Consider the following 23,548-nt stretch of genomic DNA (forward strand, 5'->3'; position numbering starts at 1 on the left):
CTTGAAACAAGCTCCAAGGCAGTGGTACTTGAAGTTTGAATATGTCATTGAAAATCATGGATATACGAAAACTTCTTCAGATCATTGTGTATTCTTTCAGAAGTTATTATCTTACTACTTTATGTGGATGATATGTTGATTGTTGGCAAAAATAAATCTAGAATTGTAGTCCTTAAGAAAGAGTTAAGCAAATCGTTTGTGATGAAGGACTTGGGGCCAGCAAATAAGATCTTAGGCATACAAATTCATCGAGATAGACACAAGAAGGAGTTATCACTATCCCAGAAGGAGTATATTGAGAAAGTACTTAAGAGGTTCAATATGACAGAGACAAAAGTGATTAGCACACCTCTTGCTAAACACTTTAAGTTGAGTACGACCCAAAGTTCATCTACTAATGAAGAGAAGAATGAGATGTCAAGTATTCCATACTCTTCCGTGGTTGGAAGTTTGATGTATGCTATGATTTGCACTAGACCAGATATTGCACATGTTGTTGGTACCGTTAGCAGATTTCTTTCCAATCATGGAAAAGAACATTGGGTTGCAGTGAAATGGATACTAAGATATTTGAAGGGTACTTCAAATATGAAGTTGTGCGTTGGTAGTGGCAAGCCTGAACTTGTATGCTACACAGACTTTGATTTGGGAGGAAATCTTGACAATTCAAAATTCACTTCTGGTTATTTGATCACTTTTGGAGGGGGGGCTATTTCTTGACAATCAAGACTACAGAAGTGTATACCTCTATCTACCACGGAAGCTGAATATATTGCCATCACTGAAGGTGCCAAAGAATTGCTTTGGATGAAGGACTTTGTCAAAGATCTTGACTTTGAACAATTAAGGTTCGTCTTATTTTGTGATAATCGAAGTGCTATTTATCTCACCAAGCACTCTACCTTTCATTCTAAGTCCAAGCATATTAGTAGAAAGTATCATTGGATTAGAATGGCCCTCGAAGAGAAATTATTCGAGGTTGAGAAGATACACATTGATAACAATCCTTCAGATATGCTTACAAAAGTGGTGATCGTAGACAAGCATGAGTTTTGTAGACGTGTGGCAGGCATGAAACCTGTAAAGAGTTCCCCACTTGAAGTCCATTTGACCCCTTGGATAGAGGGGGAGTTTGTTAGGCTATGGCATATGTTCCAGCCAAAGGCCCACTGCCTAATCCTACTTGAAAAATGATTGGAATTATTCTCTTTATTTGGTTTCCAATTCTATTAGGAAAAGGATTGGAATAATAATCCTATTTGGAGTTGGTTTTGGCTTTGTAAGGAAAAGCACAACTCTATAAATAGAGGATGGTCTTGAGAGAATAATTCAGATTGATCATTAGTATTGTCTTTGAAAGACATTAGGACATAAGAGAGGTTTTTGAGAGAGCTTTCAACAAGAGAGAAGAGAGAAGAAAAAGAGTTCTTTTGCTGTAGTTTTTTATTCCGACCAGCAACCTTCAGATCCTATTTCCTGATTAACTAACCGATGGATCGGGATGAAATTTTGACTGAGTGTTCCTGACATCTTGGTGGTTGATTTGAACGGTGAAGATCGGATTCAGAGGTCATAAAGATCCCTTTTTGAGTCCCGAACAGCAGCTGGATTTGGGTGGTGTTTCTTTCTATTTATCTTTTGTTGGTGTAACTATTGTTTGTTCTCTTTTGGCACTTGTTGTGTAGCCATTAGAAGAATATTTGTAATTCTCTTATTGTTATAGTGAAGCAACTTGGATCTTGTCGATCCTGTGGTGATTACCTACGGTTTGAAGAATTTTTCCACATTAAACTTGGTATGCTTTATTTTAGATTTTCGTTTTCATCTTTTCGTCACAACAAAAAGATCATCGAGGTTGAAGACAGACTCAAGTAATTTCAAATCAATTTGTAACTAATTTGATGATAAAGAAGATTTTTGTCCAGCTACATGTGCAGAAAAGATTAAAACCATATTTTCAACATTCCTGTTGCTGCATTTTTGAAAATAAAAAATAAAATATTTTAAAATCATTTTTAACTCATATATTTTAAACTTTATTTTTAACCATGGCAAGCAGAAGTGATGAAGATTATGTGAAGAATGAAGATTATCATGCATGTGAAGAAGGTGAATCAAGTTTTGTCAAGAAAATCCAGCCAAAAGGGGAGATTTGTTAGGGTTTTGCCCTGATTTTCTTACTATAATTTAAGATTTATTTTTCCTTAAAGAAAAGACAAAACTTTACCATAAATGATTTTACTTTTCCTGAAAGTAAATATAATATTCTTTCATAATTTGTTTATTCTTTCCTTTTAAGAAAAAGTTTTGGAGTAGCTAGTCATTTTCTAGTAAGAAAAAGTTTTAGGACTCTATAAATATAGATTTGTTTCTTCTAACACAATAACAATAATATCCACAATGTAATCGTTTAAGAGTCTTGTTTATGGGGAGATTTATTCTTTCTACAGTTTCAATGTTTTTCTTTATATTAGGTTTGATATAATAATATTTTGATTTTTAGTATAAGATTTTGTTATCTGATTTATCAACTATATGATTTGCAAATTGTAAGCTTCCGCATCACGCTCTAATCACCCTTCAGAACCCAACATATATTACACCAACAATATTTTTTAATACTAATTTTTTAATTATTTTTTCATATTTTATTTGCTAAGTTTATTTCCCCTACATCAAAAATTATTATAAACAATCATATTGTGTACTGATCCCTAGATCTGTTCAAGTTTGTTGTGTTAAACTGACCCAAACATACATAATCAAACTTTGCTAAAGTAATTTTTATCTTCAAGGAATATATACCTCCAAATTAAATCCATGTTGCACCCAGTAGGCTTGATACCAATATTCAACATATTATGTAGTTTATTTTTTATTTTTACTTTTTATATAGGATCTCATTCACACACCTGATATTTTTATGATAATCCATAATGGTCCCGTTGGCACATCATATATCCATTATTGGCCTTGTAACTCGAGTTTAGTTTGGATGCTTCTTTCTTTAATCATATAAAAATCAGATTTATAATTATATTTTCACGGTTCCAAGACTTCAATATTTCTTGCTTCGAATATTTCCTGAATATCCACATCATTCACGTGGAAGATGGATCCATATGATATGTTCCTTCGAACAAAAATAGGACCTCTCAAATTCTTTTACGAAATATTTTACTATTATGGGTGTATTTGATACGAAGAAAAATGTTTTATTTTAAAAAATATAATTTATTACATATATTTGGTAAGGGGGTTAAAAAAAATTATAAGGGAGGTGGTCGAATCAATATTGTAATCTAATTTAACTTTGCAAATTAATCAAATTAACTTTTGAAAAAGCCAAATAAAAATGTTTTTATCACTTTGCATATAGTTTTTAAATATCTAAATTTTCAAACCCTCTTAATGAAAGTCCTAAATTCGCTACTCAAATTATGGAATCATAACTCATGAAAGTCCTAAATTCGCCATTCAAATTATGGAATCATAACTATGAACTTTATGGTGATGAACGTGGACATTTCCTCACACTAATATGGCCTAACCCATTGGTGGCGCCTTAAAGTTGACACTAATTTTCACTTAGACACTTTAATTGGGTCTTGTTCATTTTAGACACCTTATGTCGGGTTTCACTATGGCATTTTGACACTTTTTGCTTACATGGCTTAGTGAGTGTAATACACTTGTTGAGCGCGCGTGAAAAACCTATTTAGTCGATTTTTTAATTATTTTTTTCTTCTTCTTTCCCATTTTCAACCACCATTTTTGCAAACTTAAATATCCAACATGGTGAATAAAAATAGTTACAGTAAAATGATGAAAAATGATGGAAACTATTTTAGAAATTTAGGAATAGACCCATTTCAAGATTAAATATTAAATTATTCATGAGATTCTTTCTTGAAAGAATTTAATATTTAAAGAAGAGTAAGTTTAATTTTTGGTGAATTATAAACCTACTAATTAGGATAAAAAATTTTTTTTTTTTTGAAGAAGACACTAATTAAAAAGAAAGAGTATGTAGGTGCCCAAATGTTTTAGCGAAAAAGAGATGGGGGTATTTGCAGAAGACAATGGGGTGGGGGAACGGGTATTTGGAGAAGCCCGGGGGGGGGGGGGGATTTTATTGATTTAATTTGTTTAAAAAAAATTATTTGGGCAAAAATCCACGTGTCATTGAGTCATTGGTTACTTTATATTTTTACTCAAAATTCATTATCTACAAATTGTTTTTGTCAAATGTCGTCATTTAATTCACCACTTTACACATCATTTGCGAGTGTAACACACTCACCTCATATATTTTTGTTGATTGGCAAAAGAGTGTTAAAATGACATAGCGAGACCAATGGCGGAGCTAGAACTTTGACAAAGGGGTGTCAAAATATAAAGAAATAAAATCACGTAGAAGTCAAGGAGTGTCAATATGTAATATATATACATAAAAAAATATTTCTAGTCTAGCTACACAATGTAATTTTCCGACGAAGGGGTGTCGGTCGACACCCCTCAACTTCATGTGGCTCCGCCACTGAGCGAGACCCTACATGAGGTGTCTAAAATGAACATCGCCCACTTGAGGTGCATAAGTGAAACTTTATGCCAACTTTAAGGGGCCACCGATGAGTTATGCCCACTAATATTGTATATTTCTTAGGGATGAATCTCTTAGTTATGCTTAATGCGATTATCCCCGCTAGAATGTGGATATTTTCTTGATCAATAAAGACTCTTCCCTTTTCTGCTACCATTCTCATTTTTATTTTTTCTAATAACATATATATTCCATTATTAAATGATGGAATAAAATAAAGTTATAATATTAAAAGAAACAGATTATAAAGGTAGAACTTGATCCTCCTTCCATCTTGCATAACTATCGACACTGGTTAAGAGAGCAAGATGGACAAACAAAAGAGATTAAGGCATCAAAATATCGTTTTTGTCAAAGTTGATGTCTTGTGGTTTATAGCTATCAAATAATACATAAATTACAAGAGGTTTACATTACCATAGTTTGAGAAATATGAAATTACGGAGAAATTCATAGAGAAACATTGATCACGGGTGGAACATAATTGTGTCCACATAATTTATTAATAAAATATTTTTTTATTTCTTAATTGTTGCAAACAACATATTGTGTACTGATCCCTCTGTTCAAAAGTGGGTCGTTGGTTAAGCTGACCCAAACATACTCTTAATATTGTTAGAAAATAGAATTTGAAAGACGATGAAATTTAATAATCTGACTTTGCTAGAGTAATCTTTATCCTTATGAAATTTATACCAACAAATTAAAGCCATGTCACACTACCATTAAGAGTATTCAACATATTATATAACTTATTTCTTATTTTTCACGTAGGATTTTGTTCACACACCTTATTTCATTATTAGGTATAAGCAAACGCTCCAGATAAGGAAAGACAATTTATTTAGAAAGCCATGCTAAAATATAGATATAGCTTAGCAGGTGTTTATTTTAATTTACAACATAACATATATAGTAGTTGCTAAAACATATAGTCTAGCTAGACTTGCTTGAAGGAGACATCAAGAGGATTGTCCTTGACAAGAGCCAAACGTCTTTTTCCATTTTGGTGAACTACACCAACTTTTGAACAGAATCGATCGTCAGAGCAAAATGGACAAATAATTGGAGTAGTAACAGGGCAATACAATAAGTTGTAACCAAAGTGTGATGATTTAACAATCTTGAACCAACTGCTATCTGCTTGACCTATGGTTCCTCCAGTCTCCAACAACATCACAACATTGGTTATTGGTGTGGAAGTAGGTACATTCATGAGCAATGAAATATTTACTCTTACCTCATTGATTTCCACACTCTGTCGTTCAACACTTCCACTAACTTCACCATTCTCAATGAATTTTGCATTATCGGTTTCAACAATTTTCGAACTATGATTTGGACAGTAAAACCTATACCCTTTAGATTTCTCTGGATAGCCAATAAAGTAACCACTTACCGTTCGAGAATCTAATTTCTTTTCATGTGGATTATAAACTCTAGCTTCCGCTTGACAATCCAAACATGCAGAAGTTTTAAACTAGGCTTCCTTCCCGTCCACAGTTCAAAAGGGGTCTTTGGAACTGCCTTACTAGGAATCCTGTTTAATAATTATACAACGGTTTTAAGAGCATACATCCACAATGATTTGGGTAATGAGGAATTACTCATCATACTTCTAACCATATCAACAAGTGTTCGATTACGCCTTTCTGCAACACCATTTTGTTGAGGTGTTCCTGGCATAGTATACTGTGCATATATGCCATGTTCTTCAAGGAATTTTGCAAATGGACTTGGACATTGTCCTTATTCGTTATACTTTCCATAATATTCACCACCTCTATTTGACCTAATGATTTTCACTTTCCTATCTAATTGTCTTTCAACCTCATTAACGTACACTTTGAGAGCGTCCGCTGCTTGAGATTTTTCTTTCAACAAATAAATAAATCCATAACGTGAAAAATCATCAATAATGGTGATAAAATATTTTTCTCCACCACAAGATGGAACATCAAAGGGTTTGCAAATATCAGTGTGTATAATTTCAAGAAGCTGAGTGCTCCTTGTGACACCTTTCTTGGTATGGTTGGTTTGCTTTCCTTTAATGCAATCCAAACATATATCAAGATCAATAAAATTCAGATTCAGAAGAATCTCATTCTTTATTAATCTTTTTAATCTTTCTTTGGATATATGACCCAAACGTTTATACCACAAATAAGCAAAACTTTCATTTAGTGGAAGTGTCCTTCCTTTCTACAGAAACGACACACATCGGCCTTGAGTTTCTTATGAGCATCCTGTGAAACTTTAGCAGGTGCTTTCTTTTTCTTAAACTTGTTGGCCTTCACTTTAAGTCTTTTACCAGCTTATTGACCCATGAGGTTAATGGAAAGACCTTCTTATTTCTTAAGTCTTAACTCCTCTTGAGTAAGCATACTGGACAATTCACTAACATCCAACTTATCCTTAACAGTGTTATATTTAATTTGGAATGGTCCATACTCAAGAGGCAATGCCAAAAGTTTTGTTGCAATGTTGGTCATCTCGATGATATGATTTTGCATACTGCGTGACACATCAAACTTCATGGTCGTGAGTTCAGCCATTAGTGTACCAGTGAGAAACTTATCATCAGAACAAAAACATTCTTCCACAAACTTCAGGTAATCCCTGACACTTTCTGTTTGTGGAATAGTACTTTTAATGTTGTTAGCAATAATCATTCGCATGAACATAAGACTCGATCTGTTAGAGCGCTCACATGATTTATGGAAAAACTTCTCTTTCTCTGCTCTTATAAGTAATGACAATAGGTTTGTCATTCATTAAAGCCAAGTCAAGATCCATCACACCTAAGTGGAACTAGACTTGTTCATGCCATTCAGAGAAGTTCAATCCATTCAACACAGTAACAGACAAAGCATGTGAATGAAGAGGAATAACTGCAACTAAATATACATGCTCACATATAAAAAATAATGTGAATTTAGTAAAACGATAAAAGTACAACGTAATTCTCTTTTGGGTAGATACTACGACACACTATCATAATTTAAATGTCATTTTTTAAATCTTTAATAGGCAATTAAATAATTTTAACCAAACATATACAACATCTTTGGATATACAAGATATGTTTGATTGAGAATATTAATTTACCTCATAATTTTTCACTATGCGTAGAATGATAAATTCACCTTTGGGTAAATTTTTAAGTTCTAGCAATAGTGAAAGTCAATTTATCTATTTATTTTTCAATATGAGCATTTAATTAACCTTCGTAGATAAATAAAAATTTTATGAGTGCATATTTTTCTTAACCATACTAGTTTGACCACTTTGGTGACTAACAAGCTATATGAATACAAATGCATACATAATCTCATAAATTTTTGTGCATGTGAATAATTTTAAACATTTTAGTTCGGCCACTTTGGTGACTAACAAACTATAGAAACATAATACATGCATCAAGTGATCATAAATATTATATGTGTAACGCTAATTTCTCTAGTTTGGCCACTTTGGTGACTAACAAACTATAGAAACATAATACATGCATCAAGTGATCATAAATATGATATGTGTAGCGTCAATTTCTCTAGTTTGACCACTTTGGTGACTAACAAACTATAGAAATATAATACATGTATCAAGTGATCATAAATATTTTATGTGTAGACGTTAATTTCTCTAATTTGGCCACTTTGGTGACTAACAAACTATAGAAGCATAATACATGCAACAAGTGATCATAAGCATTTTATGTAATAAACATTATATGTGTAGACATTAATTTCTCTAATTTGGCCACTTTGATGACTAACAAACTATTTTGCACGAAGTACACACATATTATTTATTGTTTAGTATAACGACCTCTTTAATTTATCGCATAATTTAAAAACAAATCATAATTATTACATTATGGGAAAATTAAGATTTTTTCAGAATTTGTGCAAATTAAACTTTGCTAACAAGACTTCATTAACGTAAAAGTTCAAACACCTTAAATAGTCAAGAACAAAATTAGATACTACAAAAGATTCAACATAATTTGATTGGACCATTAATTCATTAATTTCAACCGTAAAACATGAGTCTGCATTATGATATTAATTTAATACTATACCATGAATTATTAAATATAATATATTAATGTATGATTGTTTATTTAGAACACCTATTTTTTTTTGTAGCCTTTCTTTCGACTTTCAGTGGGCCACTATGAAACACGATGCGAGTCATTAAACAAGTAGACAATTATGCACGATGAAGCGTATTTCATACACAGATTATCAGTTCAAATAATGTTTGCTCTGATGTCACATGTAAGATTAAATACTTTCAGGATCTTAAACACGATAATCTTACATAGAGATTGTTAGGGGCACATACTTGATGCCACATCATCATAGAGAGAAGCGGAAGCGTTAGTCGTAAATTGATTTCTACCTCCTTGCTCTAACTTTATTTCACCATAACCGTCAGCGATGAAATTAATGTAGAGAATATGTGGTAACCCTAATGGGTGGAGGGAGAACCAATTTATAGAGGTTATGACTTAATCTGGTACGTCCATCAAGTAACCAATGTAAGGACGAGATCTATTCCTTATTAAATATTATTTATTGTATTACTTGGGTTACAAGTAAACTTGGGCCATAAGTAAGAAATAATTAATAATAATTCTTACATAAAATACTTAACGCAAGAAAATACACAAAACATGATTTGCGTCAATTGATAGGATAAAGACAGGAAATGGGCCTTACTAAATCAATTAACCAAAGTAGATGATGACTCTTTCTTTTGATCACATAAAATTAATAATATATTTTTATTTCTTCATATTTTATTTGTAATTGGAGTTTATTTTTCCTGCATTAAAATTTTTTGCAAACAATCTTATTGTGTATGCTGAAACATATAAGGGCTGTTTAGTAGAGTGTATTAAAAATAAATAATGCATGCATCAGCCTTGTGGTACTAGTACCTTATTTGATATTCTTCTCCAACCTATGTATAACTAATGATTGCATTCAAGCATTCAAGTACAAGAACGATCAAAATCAAGACCATCAGATTCAAGAATAAACTCAAAGCCCTTGAATTCAAGTAAAAATCAAGATCAAGATAAAGTTCAAGTTCATCGAAGATTCAACAACAAGCTTTAAAGCCCTTGAATCCAAGATTAAGTTTAAGACAAATTCAAGAACAAGCTTTAAATCCCTTGAATCTAAGATCAAATTTAAGACAAATTCAAGATTAAGCTCAAGAGCTCTTAAATTATATCTGAAAATGTGAATTCATATAATGTTATTAACTGTAAACAAATTCAACTACTGCTAAATTATCCAAGTGACTTATTTGCACAAATTCTTAACTGAAATTGTTCTTTTAAGTATGGAATGTTGATCTTTTAGTCCTTGAATAAGAATCTAATGACAACTGCTTATTTAATCTCTTAAGATTAAGTAACTACTTATCCTTAATAATAATATCACCCATTTTTATCCTATTTAGAAAATTTAGTTTTAACCCACTCCGCCCTACACTCGTATATATATATGCCTAAACCTGCCCCGTTCCTCATATGTGATATTATTATTTCATTATTAGGTATAAGATAGTAAACGATAAGGAAAGACAATTTATTAAGAAAGCCATGCTAAAATATATATAGATATACCTTAGCAGGTGTTTATTTTACAACATAACATAGTAGCTAGCCAGCAGGCAGGCTAAAACATAGTATAGTCTAGCTGCTGCAGGCATTACTTGTTACTAGACTTCCTGGAATAAGACATCAAGAGGATTTTCGTCGACAAGAGCCAAACGCCTTTTTCCATTTTCAATAACTACACCCACTTTTGCACAGAAGTTATCATCACGACAAAATGGACAAAGAAAATGGCGAGTAATAGGGCAATACAATAAGTTGTAACCAAATTTTGATGATTTAACAATCTTGAAATAGCTGCTATCTGCTTTCCCTATGGTTCCTCCCGTCTCCAACAACATAGTCCATAGATGTGCATTTAGATTTCCGACTTTCCAAATTGTATAACTAACACACAATTTCACTGTTGGAATATTGAATTGTATGTTAAGTAGTTGATCTTCAAAGATATTTTTAGATAAAGGAATGAATCTAACGGGTGTACCGCTAGGTCCAACATCGGAATTGTAACGGAATACGCCATCTGGACAAGGGGCATCTGAATTTGGGGACTTTCCTAGGTATACATCACCACCTAAGGCACCCCTACCAATGGAAATAATGCGATAACTCGAATTAGGATTGAGTTTTTTACCATTTGTGTCAAGTACCGGCTTAGGTACAGGAGATTCACTGGGTAGGTTGATGGGATTTTGGGAAGTGAAAGTTGATGAAAACACCAAAATGGGAAACAAACACAAACATAAGAAAAATAAACACTTCATCATATTGATTTTATTTGTGTATTATTGATTGGTTGTGACTAGTTCTCTAGACTAATGAAGCCTTCTATTTATAGAGTGATAACACACTCATATTCCTTGCCATGTTTTAAACATGTAGTGGTCCGACTAGCTACTCATTCAATTATAATAAATCTTTACCAAAAAATATTTATTTTCTTTGCGGCAATTCCAGAATTCAAATAAGTTTATTTTTTATCGCAAACGTTTTCATATATCTTGAATTATTAATTATTGTACTTTTTATATGGTGTTCAAATATGTATATTTTAATTTTAAAATAAAATAAAATTTCATGTCTAAATTTACTGTCAAAGTTAAATTATTTGACTCTCAAAATCCGACAAACTGTTCCTCAGATTGGACCCGATGAAATATGTTTTCTTTTATCAACAAAATCCGTCAAGTCACAGAGTTTACCTACCAAGTTATTATAGCTACAAGAAAAGAGATTAAAAAAAAGTACAGCAATAATTACATAAATCTCCCTTTTAAGTTTGATTTCTTTCAACTTATAATTACCTCCTTTTCTTTCAAAAAAATTATCTTAAAGATAAGTAATTTTACCTCTCAAACTTTACCAAACAATTTATAAGGCTCGTTTTGAATCATATATTTTTTGAATTTTTCTTTATAAAAAGAAATATCTTGTCCAATAACTAGTGCAATCTAAATCTACTTAAAGAAACCACCTCATGAGAGTTCTGTATTTCTTTCTTTCTTTATTGGTAGCATATTTGTGGATGGCAAATATCCGAAAATTAATTAAAATATTTTTTTAAAAGAACAATCCTTCCCCAAAAATACATCATTCTCTCCAAGATCTCTCAAATAAAAAATCTATGAAAATAACTTTTTCCCATTTCATAATTTCTTCTTCTTTTAATAATTTTAATGTTATCCAGCTTTGAGGAGTGTTAAGAACATTATCTTTAAAGATATTTTATTGATAAATATGTATTTAATCTCTAGAATTCAATAGATTCTTCTTAGTAGAATAAGTAAGCAACTGTTATAACTCTAGTAATTATGACTAATTACTCTAATAAAATGTATTCAACATTATATTCTAAAAGTAGAGAGGAAAGAGACAATATTTAGGTTCTGTAATTTTTTGCTGGATATGCTATGTTTATAACAGAGATGAAGTTTATTTTTATGGTGTTAGTGTGGCATTTTAATAATTTAAGAATTCACATATTTTGCATGGCCACATAGATGTTGATTTATGGCCGTTGGTGCACTTCTCATATATGTTACATAATGATGGATGACTTGGCTGTTGATTGTTGCCGTTGAAAATAATTATTGCTGCATTACTATTCAGCATTACCCCAAATGGAGTTAGTGTATACGTTACAATTTTCTTGGTGCATGCAGCAACTCCCAAGCCGTTGGTCAGGGGCGTATACTAGAGGGGGTCATCGGGTTCACGTGAACCCATGGTCACCTCCCGAAATCATATATAATAGTGTTATATTTTTTAAAAATATTTAAATATAGATGCGTGAACCCAAACTTGAAGTATCATATAATGTAGTACGATGATGATTGGGTGCACCTCTCTAGGTGAGGTTAGAAATTTGAATCTTTTATCTATCTTGTTTTAGTTTTCTTTCTAAGATTTTGTAACTGGTTTGGATAAATAAAAGTTAATTTTGGACCTATGATTTTAAAATTTTAATGATTTCCAGTAAAAAGAATCTAACCGATCAAATTTATGTCTTAGATCCACCTTTCTGTAATAGTGCACCCATTATCTATAAATGTTGAATACGCCTCTGCGTTGGTAGCCTAAGTGTCCCTTTATTTTCATTCATTATTCCTCCATTATACCTTGTAACATACGTAACTCCTAAGGCTCACTACAACAAATTCGATTATCAGGGACAAATGATTTCGTCATTTATAAATCATATTTCGTCACTAAAATTCTTGTGAGACGAAAAATAATTTGTCAATCAGTCGTCACTAAATGTGTTTCACTAAAAGTATACAAAGACTATTTAGTGCTTCGTCGCTAAAAGTATTATATTAACTACAAAAAGAAAAATTGTCCCCAAATGCTTAAACATTTGTGACAAATTTATTTGCTGTCAAAAGTATCTTTTTGTAGTTAATAGTATGCTTTGTCACTAAAAAGGTTATTACAACCGACAAAATTATATCGTCGCTAATTATTTTATTTCAATCAGTGACGATATCAATTGTCTCTAAAGTTATATGTATTTCGTAGTTGAACAAAATCTAATTTCGTCACTAATGACTATATTTTATATACCAAAAATTATTTTGTCATTAAATGTATTAATTAGGGACAAATTTATTATTATAAAAAAGGTTAATTTTCCTATTATCCTCCCATCACAATTTATTTTAAACTCCTCCCCAAAAGCTCCCACAATATGCTTTCTTGGGGATTCGAACTCACAACCTTAAGGTTGGAAGTGAGGAGTGCTTACTATTCGATAAACTCTCTCTTGTCTCTCATTTTTATTTTATTTTTAACTTCATTCACTTCTTTAAAATTTAACTTTTGTAGATATAATATATTATATGATTATTTATACACATACACAAGTGCATGAGGTTTACCACCCACAATTCATTCAAATGTAGATTATATTTTTTAACATATCTTTAAATATATTCAGTACGATTCTGTCATTTTATTTAGTTATTTTTATAAATTTTAAAAATTATTTAGTACAATTATAAATTTATATAAAATTAAACTTTCAATTTTATTAAAAAAATTGAATAATCGGTTCAATTCGATAAGTAAATCAATTGTTTTGAAAAAAAACATTGATACCCATAACTATAGTACTTCATCATAATATATTTGAAATCCTAGTTGGTTCATTTCTTTCATTTTTTAGTTTATTTTGATTTTCACACTGATGGAAAAAGTTAATAGAAATCCATGAAATATTTTGCACCTTTGCAAAGTCTAAGTTTGTAGGTCGATGTTATCTCTGTATAGTTGATCTACATACGTATGTGGAATTACTATTAAATATGTACATACTTTTAGACAGAAGGAAATAGACCGACTTAGTCTATGCAATTTACCAATCACAAATCAATAGACACGCACAAAAATTAGCATCAAGACTTGAGAAATATCGTCTTTATCGATGAACGTGTATCAAATAAAAAATAAAAGTGTTAAACCAACAAATATTAGTGATCTAGTGGTAGAATCGTACCCCACTCACGGTACTTATAACCTTGATTGTATTTTTGAAATGATGCATTTTATAATTGTGTAATTTAAGAAAATTAATGAATTAAACTTTTTCATTTTTACAAAATGGATCGAATTCGTTGGTTATAATATTTTCCCTCGCCAATTAACGAAAGGACTGTCTATTTCTTATGAAGCACTTGTATTATTCTTTTTGTAAGTTGTCACTTGCAATTATGAACAATTGTAGTAAAAAAATTGTATTTAGCTATGAATTTTTTTTGAAGAAAAAAATTGAATTATTCACTACAAATTTTAAGTCGTCGCTATTTAACACCTTACATATTTTGTGACAATTTTTTTGTTGTCACTAAATCACAGATTGATTAGAGACAATAAAATCTTTGTCACCAATTATTTATACTATTAGTGATGAAAATAAATATCATAATTAAATCTGAATTCTTATAGCTAATATCTTCACTATTTAGTACCCCATTATCTTCCTATTTATTCCTAGGAAGACTTCTTCTACTATAAATAGTGATGGTCTTCATTTGTTTTACATATAAGAAAATATAGAGTGCATAAAGTTTGTTAAAAAAAAGAGTTCTTATTAGTTGGAGGTAGGTGTTCTTTTTGTGGAGCTTTGGACACAACTCTTGTCCAGAGTTGTTGAGCTATATATTGTGATTAGGCTATTGTATCCTGGAGGGGACAAGTCAAGAAGGACTACTGCTGGACCGATGAAAACATTTGCTGCAATGGGCTTGAATCTCCTTAAAGCGAGCGAGATATTCGCGCCTCAGCCTGAAGAGATTTATTTTCAATTCTAATGTTGTAATTATGTTATTTTGTAATTTTTCACTAACAATTTTAAGGAGATTCAGAATGACTACAATTGAAAAAACCGCGGATGTCAAGATGGGAGTCCTTAACAAGCCATTTCAGTTCAATGGTAACCATTTCAAAAGATGGAAGGGTAAAGTACTTTTCTACTTAAGTCTTCTCAATGTTTCTTATGTGTTAACTGAGAAGAATCTTAATAAAGTTGATGAAACCTCCATGGATGATGATGAACTTATTTCTCATCATGAGAAATTGGAAAAGTACGATGGTGAAGAGGCAAAGGGCCAAGATGCACTTTTACAAAAAGAAGAGAGCAACATCACAACGAAAGTAAATTTAATTACTTCAAATAATGCCACTCTTGAAACTCACAAAAATACTTCTTTGAAGCCTAAGAAGAAAAAATTTAAGACAAATAATAGTAGACCTCCTAAGAAAAATAATGGTGACAATAACTAAGCACAAAATCAACAAGTTAAAGATAAGGGACCGTGCTTTGTTTGTGGCAAGAGTGTGCATATTGCTCGATTTTGCAGATTTCAAAAATGTGGTTCTAACCCTCAGGAAAACGTTATCGAAGAACCTTTTGTGGCGGTGATTACCGACATAAACATGGTTGAAAGTGTTGATGGATGGTGGGTTGATTCTGGTGCAAACCATCGTGTATGTTATGACAAAGGCTAGTTTAAAAAATATACTCATTTTGAGGAGCCCAAAACCATCATGCTTGGTGATTCTCACAAAATCCAAGTGCTTGGAATGGGTGATGTCGAATTGTGTTTTACTTCTGGAAGGGTATTAACTTTAAAAGATGTACTCTATACTCCTTTCATGAGAAAAAAATTGATGTCTAGTTTTCTTATTAATAAATCAGGCTTTAAACAGATTATTGAATCTGATCAATATGTAATTGTGAAGAAGGATATTTTTGTGGGAAAGGGGTATGCTTGTGATGGGATGTTTAAACTGAATGTTGAAATGAATAAAGTTTCTACTTCTGTTTATATGCTTTCTTCTACCAATTTTTGGCATGCTCGTTTGTGTCATATTAATGATCGTTATGTTGGAATCATGAGTAGTTTAGGATTAATCCCAATGGTTAAAAAGAATTTTGAAAAGTGTGAGGCTTGTAGTAAAGCCAAATCACTAAAAGGCCTCATTTCCATGTTGAAAGAAAAAATGATTTGTTAGAATTAGTTCATACTGATATTTGTGAACTTGGTGGAATTTTAACTCGTGGAGGTAATAGATATTTTATCAATTTCATTGATGATTTTTCTAAGTTTACATATGTTTACTTGATGAAAAATAAAAGTGATGCTTTTGAAAATTTTAAAACTTATCTCCATGAGGTTGAAAATCAGTTTGGAAGATAAATAAAAAGAATTAGAAGTGATAGAGGCCGTGAATATGAGTTTAATTCTGTTGTTAGATCATTGTGAATAATTCATGAAACTATTCCTCCTTACTCTCCTTCATCTAATGGAGTAGCGGAAAGGAAAAATAGAACTTTGATTGAATTGACTAATGCCATGCTTATTGAGCCACATGCACCTTTAAATTTTTGGGGTGAAGCTATTTCAACAGCTTGTTGTGTGTTGAATCGTGTTCCTCATAAAAAATAAAAATTGACACCTTTTGAATTGTGGAAAGGTTACAAGCCAAGTTTGGAATATCTAAGAGTTTGGGGTTGTCTAGCCTTTGTGAGGCCAATGGATCCCAAGATTACAAAATTGGGTAAGAAATTTACGACTTGTGATTTTCTTGGTTATGCTTCAAATAGTACATTCTATAGATTTTTTAATCTTGAAGATAATATTGTGATAGAATCGGGTGATGCTATTTTTCATGAAAATAAGTTTCCTTTTGATTCTAAAAATAATGGGGGTCAAAGGATTGAACAAAATATTTTGTCACTACCTGATTCTTCTACTTTTACTTTAAAAAATAAAGAAATTGGTGATTTTGAGTTAAGAAGAAATAAAAGAACTAGAGTATAGAAAAAGAGTTTGGTCCTGATTTTTATGTGTTTAATGTTAGAGATGACCCTCTCACTTTGAAAGAAGCATTATCTTCACATGATTCAATATTTTGGAAAGAGGTTGTAAATTATGAAATGGAATCACTAATTTCTAATAAAACTTAAAAGTTAGTTGATTTACCACCGGGTTGTAAAACTATTGGTTGCAAATGGCTCTTAAGAAAGAAGTTGAAACCGGTTGGATCTATTGATAAATACAAGGCTAGGCTAGTTGCAAAGGTTTTAAACAACTAGAAGGCCTAGAATTTTTTGATACTTTTTCACTGGTAACAAGAATTACATCCATAAGACTTTTAATTGCTATATATGGCTGCAATTTTTGATTTGCAAATTCATCAAATGGATGTAAAAAGCTGCTTTTTAAATGGAGACCTAAATGAGAAAATCTATATGGATCTACCCGAGTCTTTTGTTGAAGCAGGCCAAGAAAGCAAAGTATGTAAACTTACTAAATCCCTATATGGCTTGAAACAGGCACCTAAGCAATGACATGAAAATTTTGATTCCTGCATGATTGAAAATGATTTTAAGACAAATGAGTGTGATAAGTGCATATATCATTAGTTTTGGAATAATTCACATGTGATTATTTGCCTATATGTTGATGATTTGTTGATCTTTGGCTCTAACATGAATGTTATTGATGAAACTAAAAATATTTTTTGAAGCCATTTTGATATGAAAGACCTTGCTAAGGCAAATTTTATTCTTAGAATAAAAATAACAATAACATGTGATGAAATTTTCCTTGACCAGTCACATTATGTTGAGAAAATTTTGAAAAAAAATATAACTTTCTTGATTGCAAGCATGTTGCTACTCCTTTTGATTCAAGTGTTCACTTATTTCTTGTTGAAAGTGAAAATGCTGTAATAAATCAAAGGGAATATACTAGCATAATCGGAAGTTTGAGATATGTGACTGATTGCACTAGGCCTGATATTGCATATGCAGTAGGAGTACTTGGCAGGTTTACAAACAAGCCAAGTAATGAACATTGTCATGTTATAACAAGATTTATGAGATATTTAATTGGAACAAAAAATTATGGTTTGTTCTATAACAAATAACCTCCTGTACTTGGAAGGCTTTTGTGATGCAGATTGGAACACATTATTAGGTGATTCTTGTTCTACCACTGGTTATGTCTTTACTTTAGATGGTGGTGCTATTTGTTGGAGATCAAAAAAACAAACTATAATTGCTAACTCTACCATGGAGGCTGAACTAATTGCTTTAGCTTCAACTAGTGAGGAAGCGAATTGGTTAAGAGATTTATTGTTTCAAATTCCTTATATTGAAAAACCAATTCCTCCTATTTTAATTCATTGTGATAGCACTGCTGCAATTGGTAGAGTTCAAAACCGCTATTACAACGGTAAATCCAGACCTATAAGGAGGAAACACAATAATGTAAGATCATATTTGACAAATGATACCATTAATGTTGATTATGTCAAATCTTGTGATAATCTTGCAGATCCTCTTACTAAGGCCTTAACAAGAGAAAAGGTCTGGAGCACATCGAGGGGGATGGGGTTGAAGCCTATAAATCCTTGAGTCATATATGAGGAAACCCAACCTGGGGACTAGAGATCCTATAACCAGGTTCAAAGGGAAAAACTAATGATATGATGACTGGTATAAAATATGCACTACTTTTTTTATTTCCTCCCTATGATGTGAGTGCATTGTTTCCTGTAGTTTGTGAAGGTTGAGTTGATAAAACTCTTAATGAATATTTGGAGCCCGTATGGGTGGAGTGTTAAGCTTATATGAGCACTCTCGACATATTTCACCTATGTGAGTGTGGAAGTAGGTGGCTTCCTATGAGAATTGGCTTATTCTCAAAAGCACTCATGAAACCGGGATAGCACATGGCCATAACGTGCTGACTTTTATTCTTTTTTACATTTTTCTCGTTTTGTGTTAGATATGTACATATATGTTTAGAAAAAAATTTCTACTCGTGTACCGTATATAACATAAATATAAAATTTATTTTAAAAAAAGTCTTGCGGCGACAATTAAAAAATATTTTCGATATGTATATATCTAACACAAAACGAGAAAAAAAATTTGGAAGCGGAATGTTAGGTAAAGTGGGTAGAATTATTCTTTTTTAAAAAATAAAATAATATCTAAATTAGTATTTGAAGAGGGGGGGGAGGGGAGATGAAATAAAAAAAATTAAATACTTTTATAAAAGAAATTTAAATAAAAATGCTTTAAAAATGGGCGGGGCGGGGGGATACAGTGAGATGAAGTGATGTAGTGGGGTAAGAAAAATCTTTTACATTTTATTTTATAAAAAAATATTATTTTTTTGAGATAAATTAATTTTTTTATCTATAATTTTAACTAATACTAATATTTATTTAATTTGTTCCGGCATAAATATGGGATCGGTTGCCACGTTTCGGCATGCTAACTGTTTGGGTTTGGGTTCCATGAGATGACCAATGGTTTGACATAAAATGTGAAGTTGTTCGTTGTTCGTCAATGTTGATGATATTGTATATGTTGATATGTATGCATGTGATTAAAATGTTGTTTGACTTGTTTATGTTGCACTAGTGGGATAGCCGCGTGATCATACCAGTACACTGTGGTTGTGTACTAATTCTGCACACTTGCTCTTATTTTTGCCTGAGTACAGAGCATCTTCAAGCGGCTATTGATAGACCTCGATTAGAAGATCAGTGATCGTTCGAATTCAAGGGTGAGCCAATTCTTCCGGGCTGCCATGAAATTCTCTTTCTTCTATGTCCACCATTTGCGGACTTAGACATTTGTTTAGTTAGTTCATTAGGGTGGGGTTGTATCCTTTCTTGTTTAGACTTGATTCATTGTTAGATGTTTTGGTACATTGACTTTCAGGTTGTAGGTTATTTTTTCCGCATTATTTAGTTCGTTGCTAGACTTTTGTTGGAGTTTATGGGAACTCCCTATTTATTTCCTTATTGTTTGATTTAAATGCCTTAGTTTTTAGATTATTTGCTTGGTTGGGTTGTAGTAGTGGTTCTCCCACTGGAGTGTTAGTGTGGGTGCCAATCACAACGGTGTGGGTCGTGACATTTTTTGTGTCATGTGGCAAATTAGGGACGCATCTAAATTTAGTTAGTCAAGTAGAAGAGTGCTTTTAAGGTTGCCAATGGTTCAGGGCCGAAACTAATAATTTGTGCTAAATTCAAAAGTGTTTTCAATACTTCTCAAATATACGAGGAAAAAAAATTGCATGCATCATTGTATACATTGAAATTTTGTGGGATTCTTCTAGATAAGTTTAATTTCAGTTAGAATTTTTAGAGCTAATTCATTCTAAACCCTAGTTTATATCTATGTAGATGATAATATATTTCATTTAAAGAGCCATCTCAAATATATCCCATAAATTAATGGGATAATATTCATAAAGAGACCAAAGCATCAAATATTGTCTTTGTCAAAGTCACTGTCTTTCATTCCTAGCAGTCAAATGTATATATTGCAAGAAGGTCTACGTCATCCTCATTCGAGAAATACACCACCAACTATCTTGGATTTATGATTTTTTTTAAAGAAAAACAGTAAGAAGTGAACAAAATTATGCCACACTATATATTACACCAACATTATTTTTTAATACTAATTTTGTAATTATTTTTTCATATTTTATTTGTGAAGTTTATTTCCCCTACATCAAAAACTATTATAAACAAATATATTGTGTACTGATCCCTAGATCTGATCAAGTTTATTGTGTTAAATTGACCCAAACATACATAATCAGACTTTGCTAAAGTAATTTTTATCCTTAAGGAATATATACCTCCAAATTAAATCCATGTTGCACCCAGTAGGCTTGATACTAATATTCAACATATTATGTAACTTATTTTTTATTTTTACTTTTTATATAGGATCTTATTCACACACCTGATATTTTTATGATAATCGTAATGGTCCCGTTGGCACATCATATATCAATTATTGGCCTTGTAACTCGAGTTTAGCATAACAAGGGAAATTTGGATGCTTCTTTCTTTAATCATATAAAAATCAGATTTATAATTATTTTCCATTTCCAATTGAAATGGTTCCAAGACTTCAATATTTAATTTCTTACTTCGAATATTTCCTGAAATATCCACATCATTCACGTGGTAGATGGATCCATATGATTAGGGGTGTACAAAACTGAACCGAAAATCAAATCAAATCACAAATTGAGTCAATCCGAAAAAAATTCCAACTAGCGGTTTGGTTTGACTTGATTTGGTATTGGAAAAAAAAATCCTACTATATTTGGGTTGGTTTGATTTTAACTAAAAAAATTCAACCCGAGACCAAACCAACCCAACATTATATATGTAATTTTAAAATTTTATTTTATACATAAAAATATTTACTTTGATATAATTTTAAAATATTTCTTATACTATTTCATAATTTTTATCTTTTAATATATTATTTCAAGTTTAAAACTTAGAATTCGGAATGGTCCAATAAAGATTATAGTTTATAGATGTTGATAATTATAATAAAACTTAAATCAAAATCAAATTAATACTAATGCAAAAAGAAAATCAATTCAACACTAAGAATGACAATAATATTGAATATTTGTTCTTTAGTTTTACATTGGTTTAGACAATTAAAATACATAATCTAATTTTAATTTTCCTTAAATATTTAGTAATGTAACTAATACTTATTAAACTTATTTTAGCATGATTTAGTACTTTTAAATTATGATCATTTTCATTATGACTTTGCAATATTTATTTTATATGATGATTTCATTATTATTTTTATTGAATATTTTTGTGTCATCAGTACTAATCTCATATTTTGTGTTATTTTTTTAAGAAACACGTTAGATAATTGTATTTTAGTTGGACTAAAGAAATATTTGGAGCACAAGTTAATTATATGTTTGTATGCAAACTTTACCGAAAAAATCCAAAAATCTGAAAAAAATCCGAGGTTTATTAGTTTGGTTTGATTTATAAATTAAAAAATTCGACACAATGGTTTGGTTGGTATTTGAAAAACCCGAACCAACCCGAGGGTGAAAAACCCGAAAAAATCTTAATTTTAGTAGTTTGATTTGGTTTAAAATTTAAAAATTTTACACAAATAATTTGGTTTGATAATTGAAAAACCCAAACCAACCCGGTCAGGTACACCTCTACATATGATATGTTCCTTCGAAAAAAAATAGGACCTCTCAAATTCTTTTACGAAATATTTTACTATTATGGGAGTATTTGATACAAAGAATAATATTTTATTTTTAAAAATATAATTTATTACATATATTTGGTAAGGGGGTTAAAAAGAATTATAAGGGAGGTGGTGGAACCAATATTGTAATCTAATTTAACTTTACAAATTAGTCAAATTAACTTTCGAAAAAGTGAAAAAAAAATGGTTTGTCACTTTTGGTATAGTTTTTAAATATCTAAATTTTCAAACCTCTTAATGAAAGTCCTAAATTCGCTACACAAATTATGGAATCATAACTCGTGAAAGTCCTAAATTCATCATTCAAATTATGGAATCATAACTTATGAACTTTATGGTGATGAACGTGGACATTACCTCACACTAATATTATATATATCTTAGGGATGAATCTCTTAGATATGCTTAATACGATTATCCCCGCTAGAATGCGGATATTTTCTTGATCAATAAAGACTCTTCCCTTTTCTGCTACCATTCTCATTTTTATTTTTTCTAATAACATATATATTCCATTATTAAATGATGGAATAAAATAAAGTTATAGTATTAAAAGTAACAGATTATAAAGGTAGAACTTGATCCTCCTTCCATCTTGCATAACTACCGACACTGGTTAAGAGAGCAAGATGGACAAACAAAAGAGATTAAGACATCAAATATCGTTTTTGTCAAAGTTGATGTCTTGTGGTTTATAGCTATCAAATAATACATCAATTACAAGAGGTTTACATTACCATAGTTTGAGAAATATAAAATTACCTCTCGAAATTTACTAAACAATTTATAAGGCTCGTTTTGAATCATATATAATTTTTTTCTTAGAAAAAATCATGTCTTTGTCACTAGTGTAATCTAAATTGAAAGGGAGAGTGAGTAATCTTCGTGTCCAGTTTATCCCGTATAGTTTTAATCTTATTACACATGTACATTATCAAATCTAAGGGTCAAAATCTACTTAAAGAAAGAATCATGGTTAAACTAATTAAGAGATCTATATTTCTTTCTTGGGAAAAGGGTCTGATATACTCCTCAACTTTGTCATTTAGAGCGAATATACCCCTCGTTATGAAAGTGGCTCATATATACCCCTACTTATATACAAATGGCTCACATATACCCTTTCCCTCTAACGGAAATGAAAAAAATTAACTTTAGTTTAATTTTTTATTTTTTTAAAAAAATAAAGACTATAATCCCATATGGGTATATTTAATCCTCC

The 23,548-nt window shown here is 31.1% G+C and overlaps 2 protein-coding genes across 2 annotated transcripts in view; both read right to left on the reverse strand.

Annotated features, from left to right (window-relative positions):
* LOC125824139 (aspartic protease inhibitor 10-like) overlaps positions 1 to 23,548 on the reverse strand; it is a 112,346-nt gene that overhangs the window by 77,811 nt on the left and 10,987 nt on the right. The gene's annotated exons all lie outside the window — the stretch shown is intronic.
* LOC125824127 (aspartic protease inhibitor 4) lies at positions 10,193 to 11,014 on the reverse strand. The gene has a single exon (XM_049503488.1). The coding sequence runs from the start codon at positions 11,000 to 11,002 to the stop codon at positions 10,340 to 10,342; it is 663 nt and encodes a 220-aa protein (XP_049359445.1). The 5' UTR covers positions 11,003 to 11,014; the 3' UTR covers positions 10,193 to 10,339.

This window comes from Solanum verrucosum, unplaced genomic scaffold (assembly GCF_900185275.1).
Source record: "Solanum verrucosum unplaced genomic scaffold, falcon-dt-bn FXZP01000088.1, whole genome shotgun sequence".
Taxonomy (NCBI): Eukaryota; Viridiplantae; Streptophyta; class Magnoliopsida; order Solanales; family Solanaceae; genus Solanum; species Solanum verrucosum.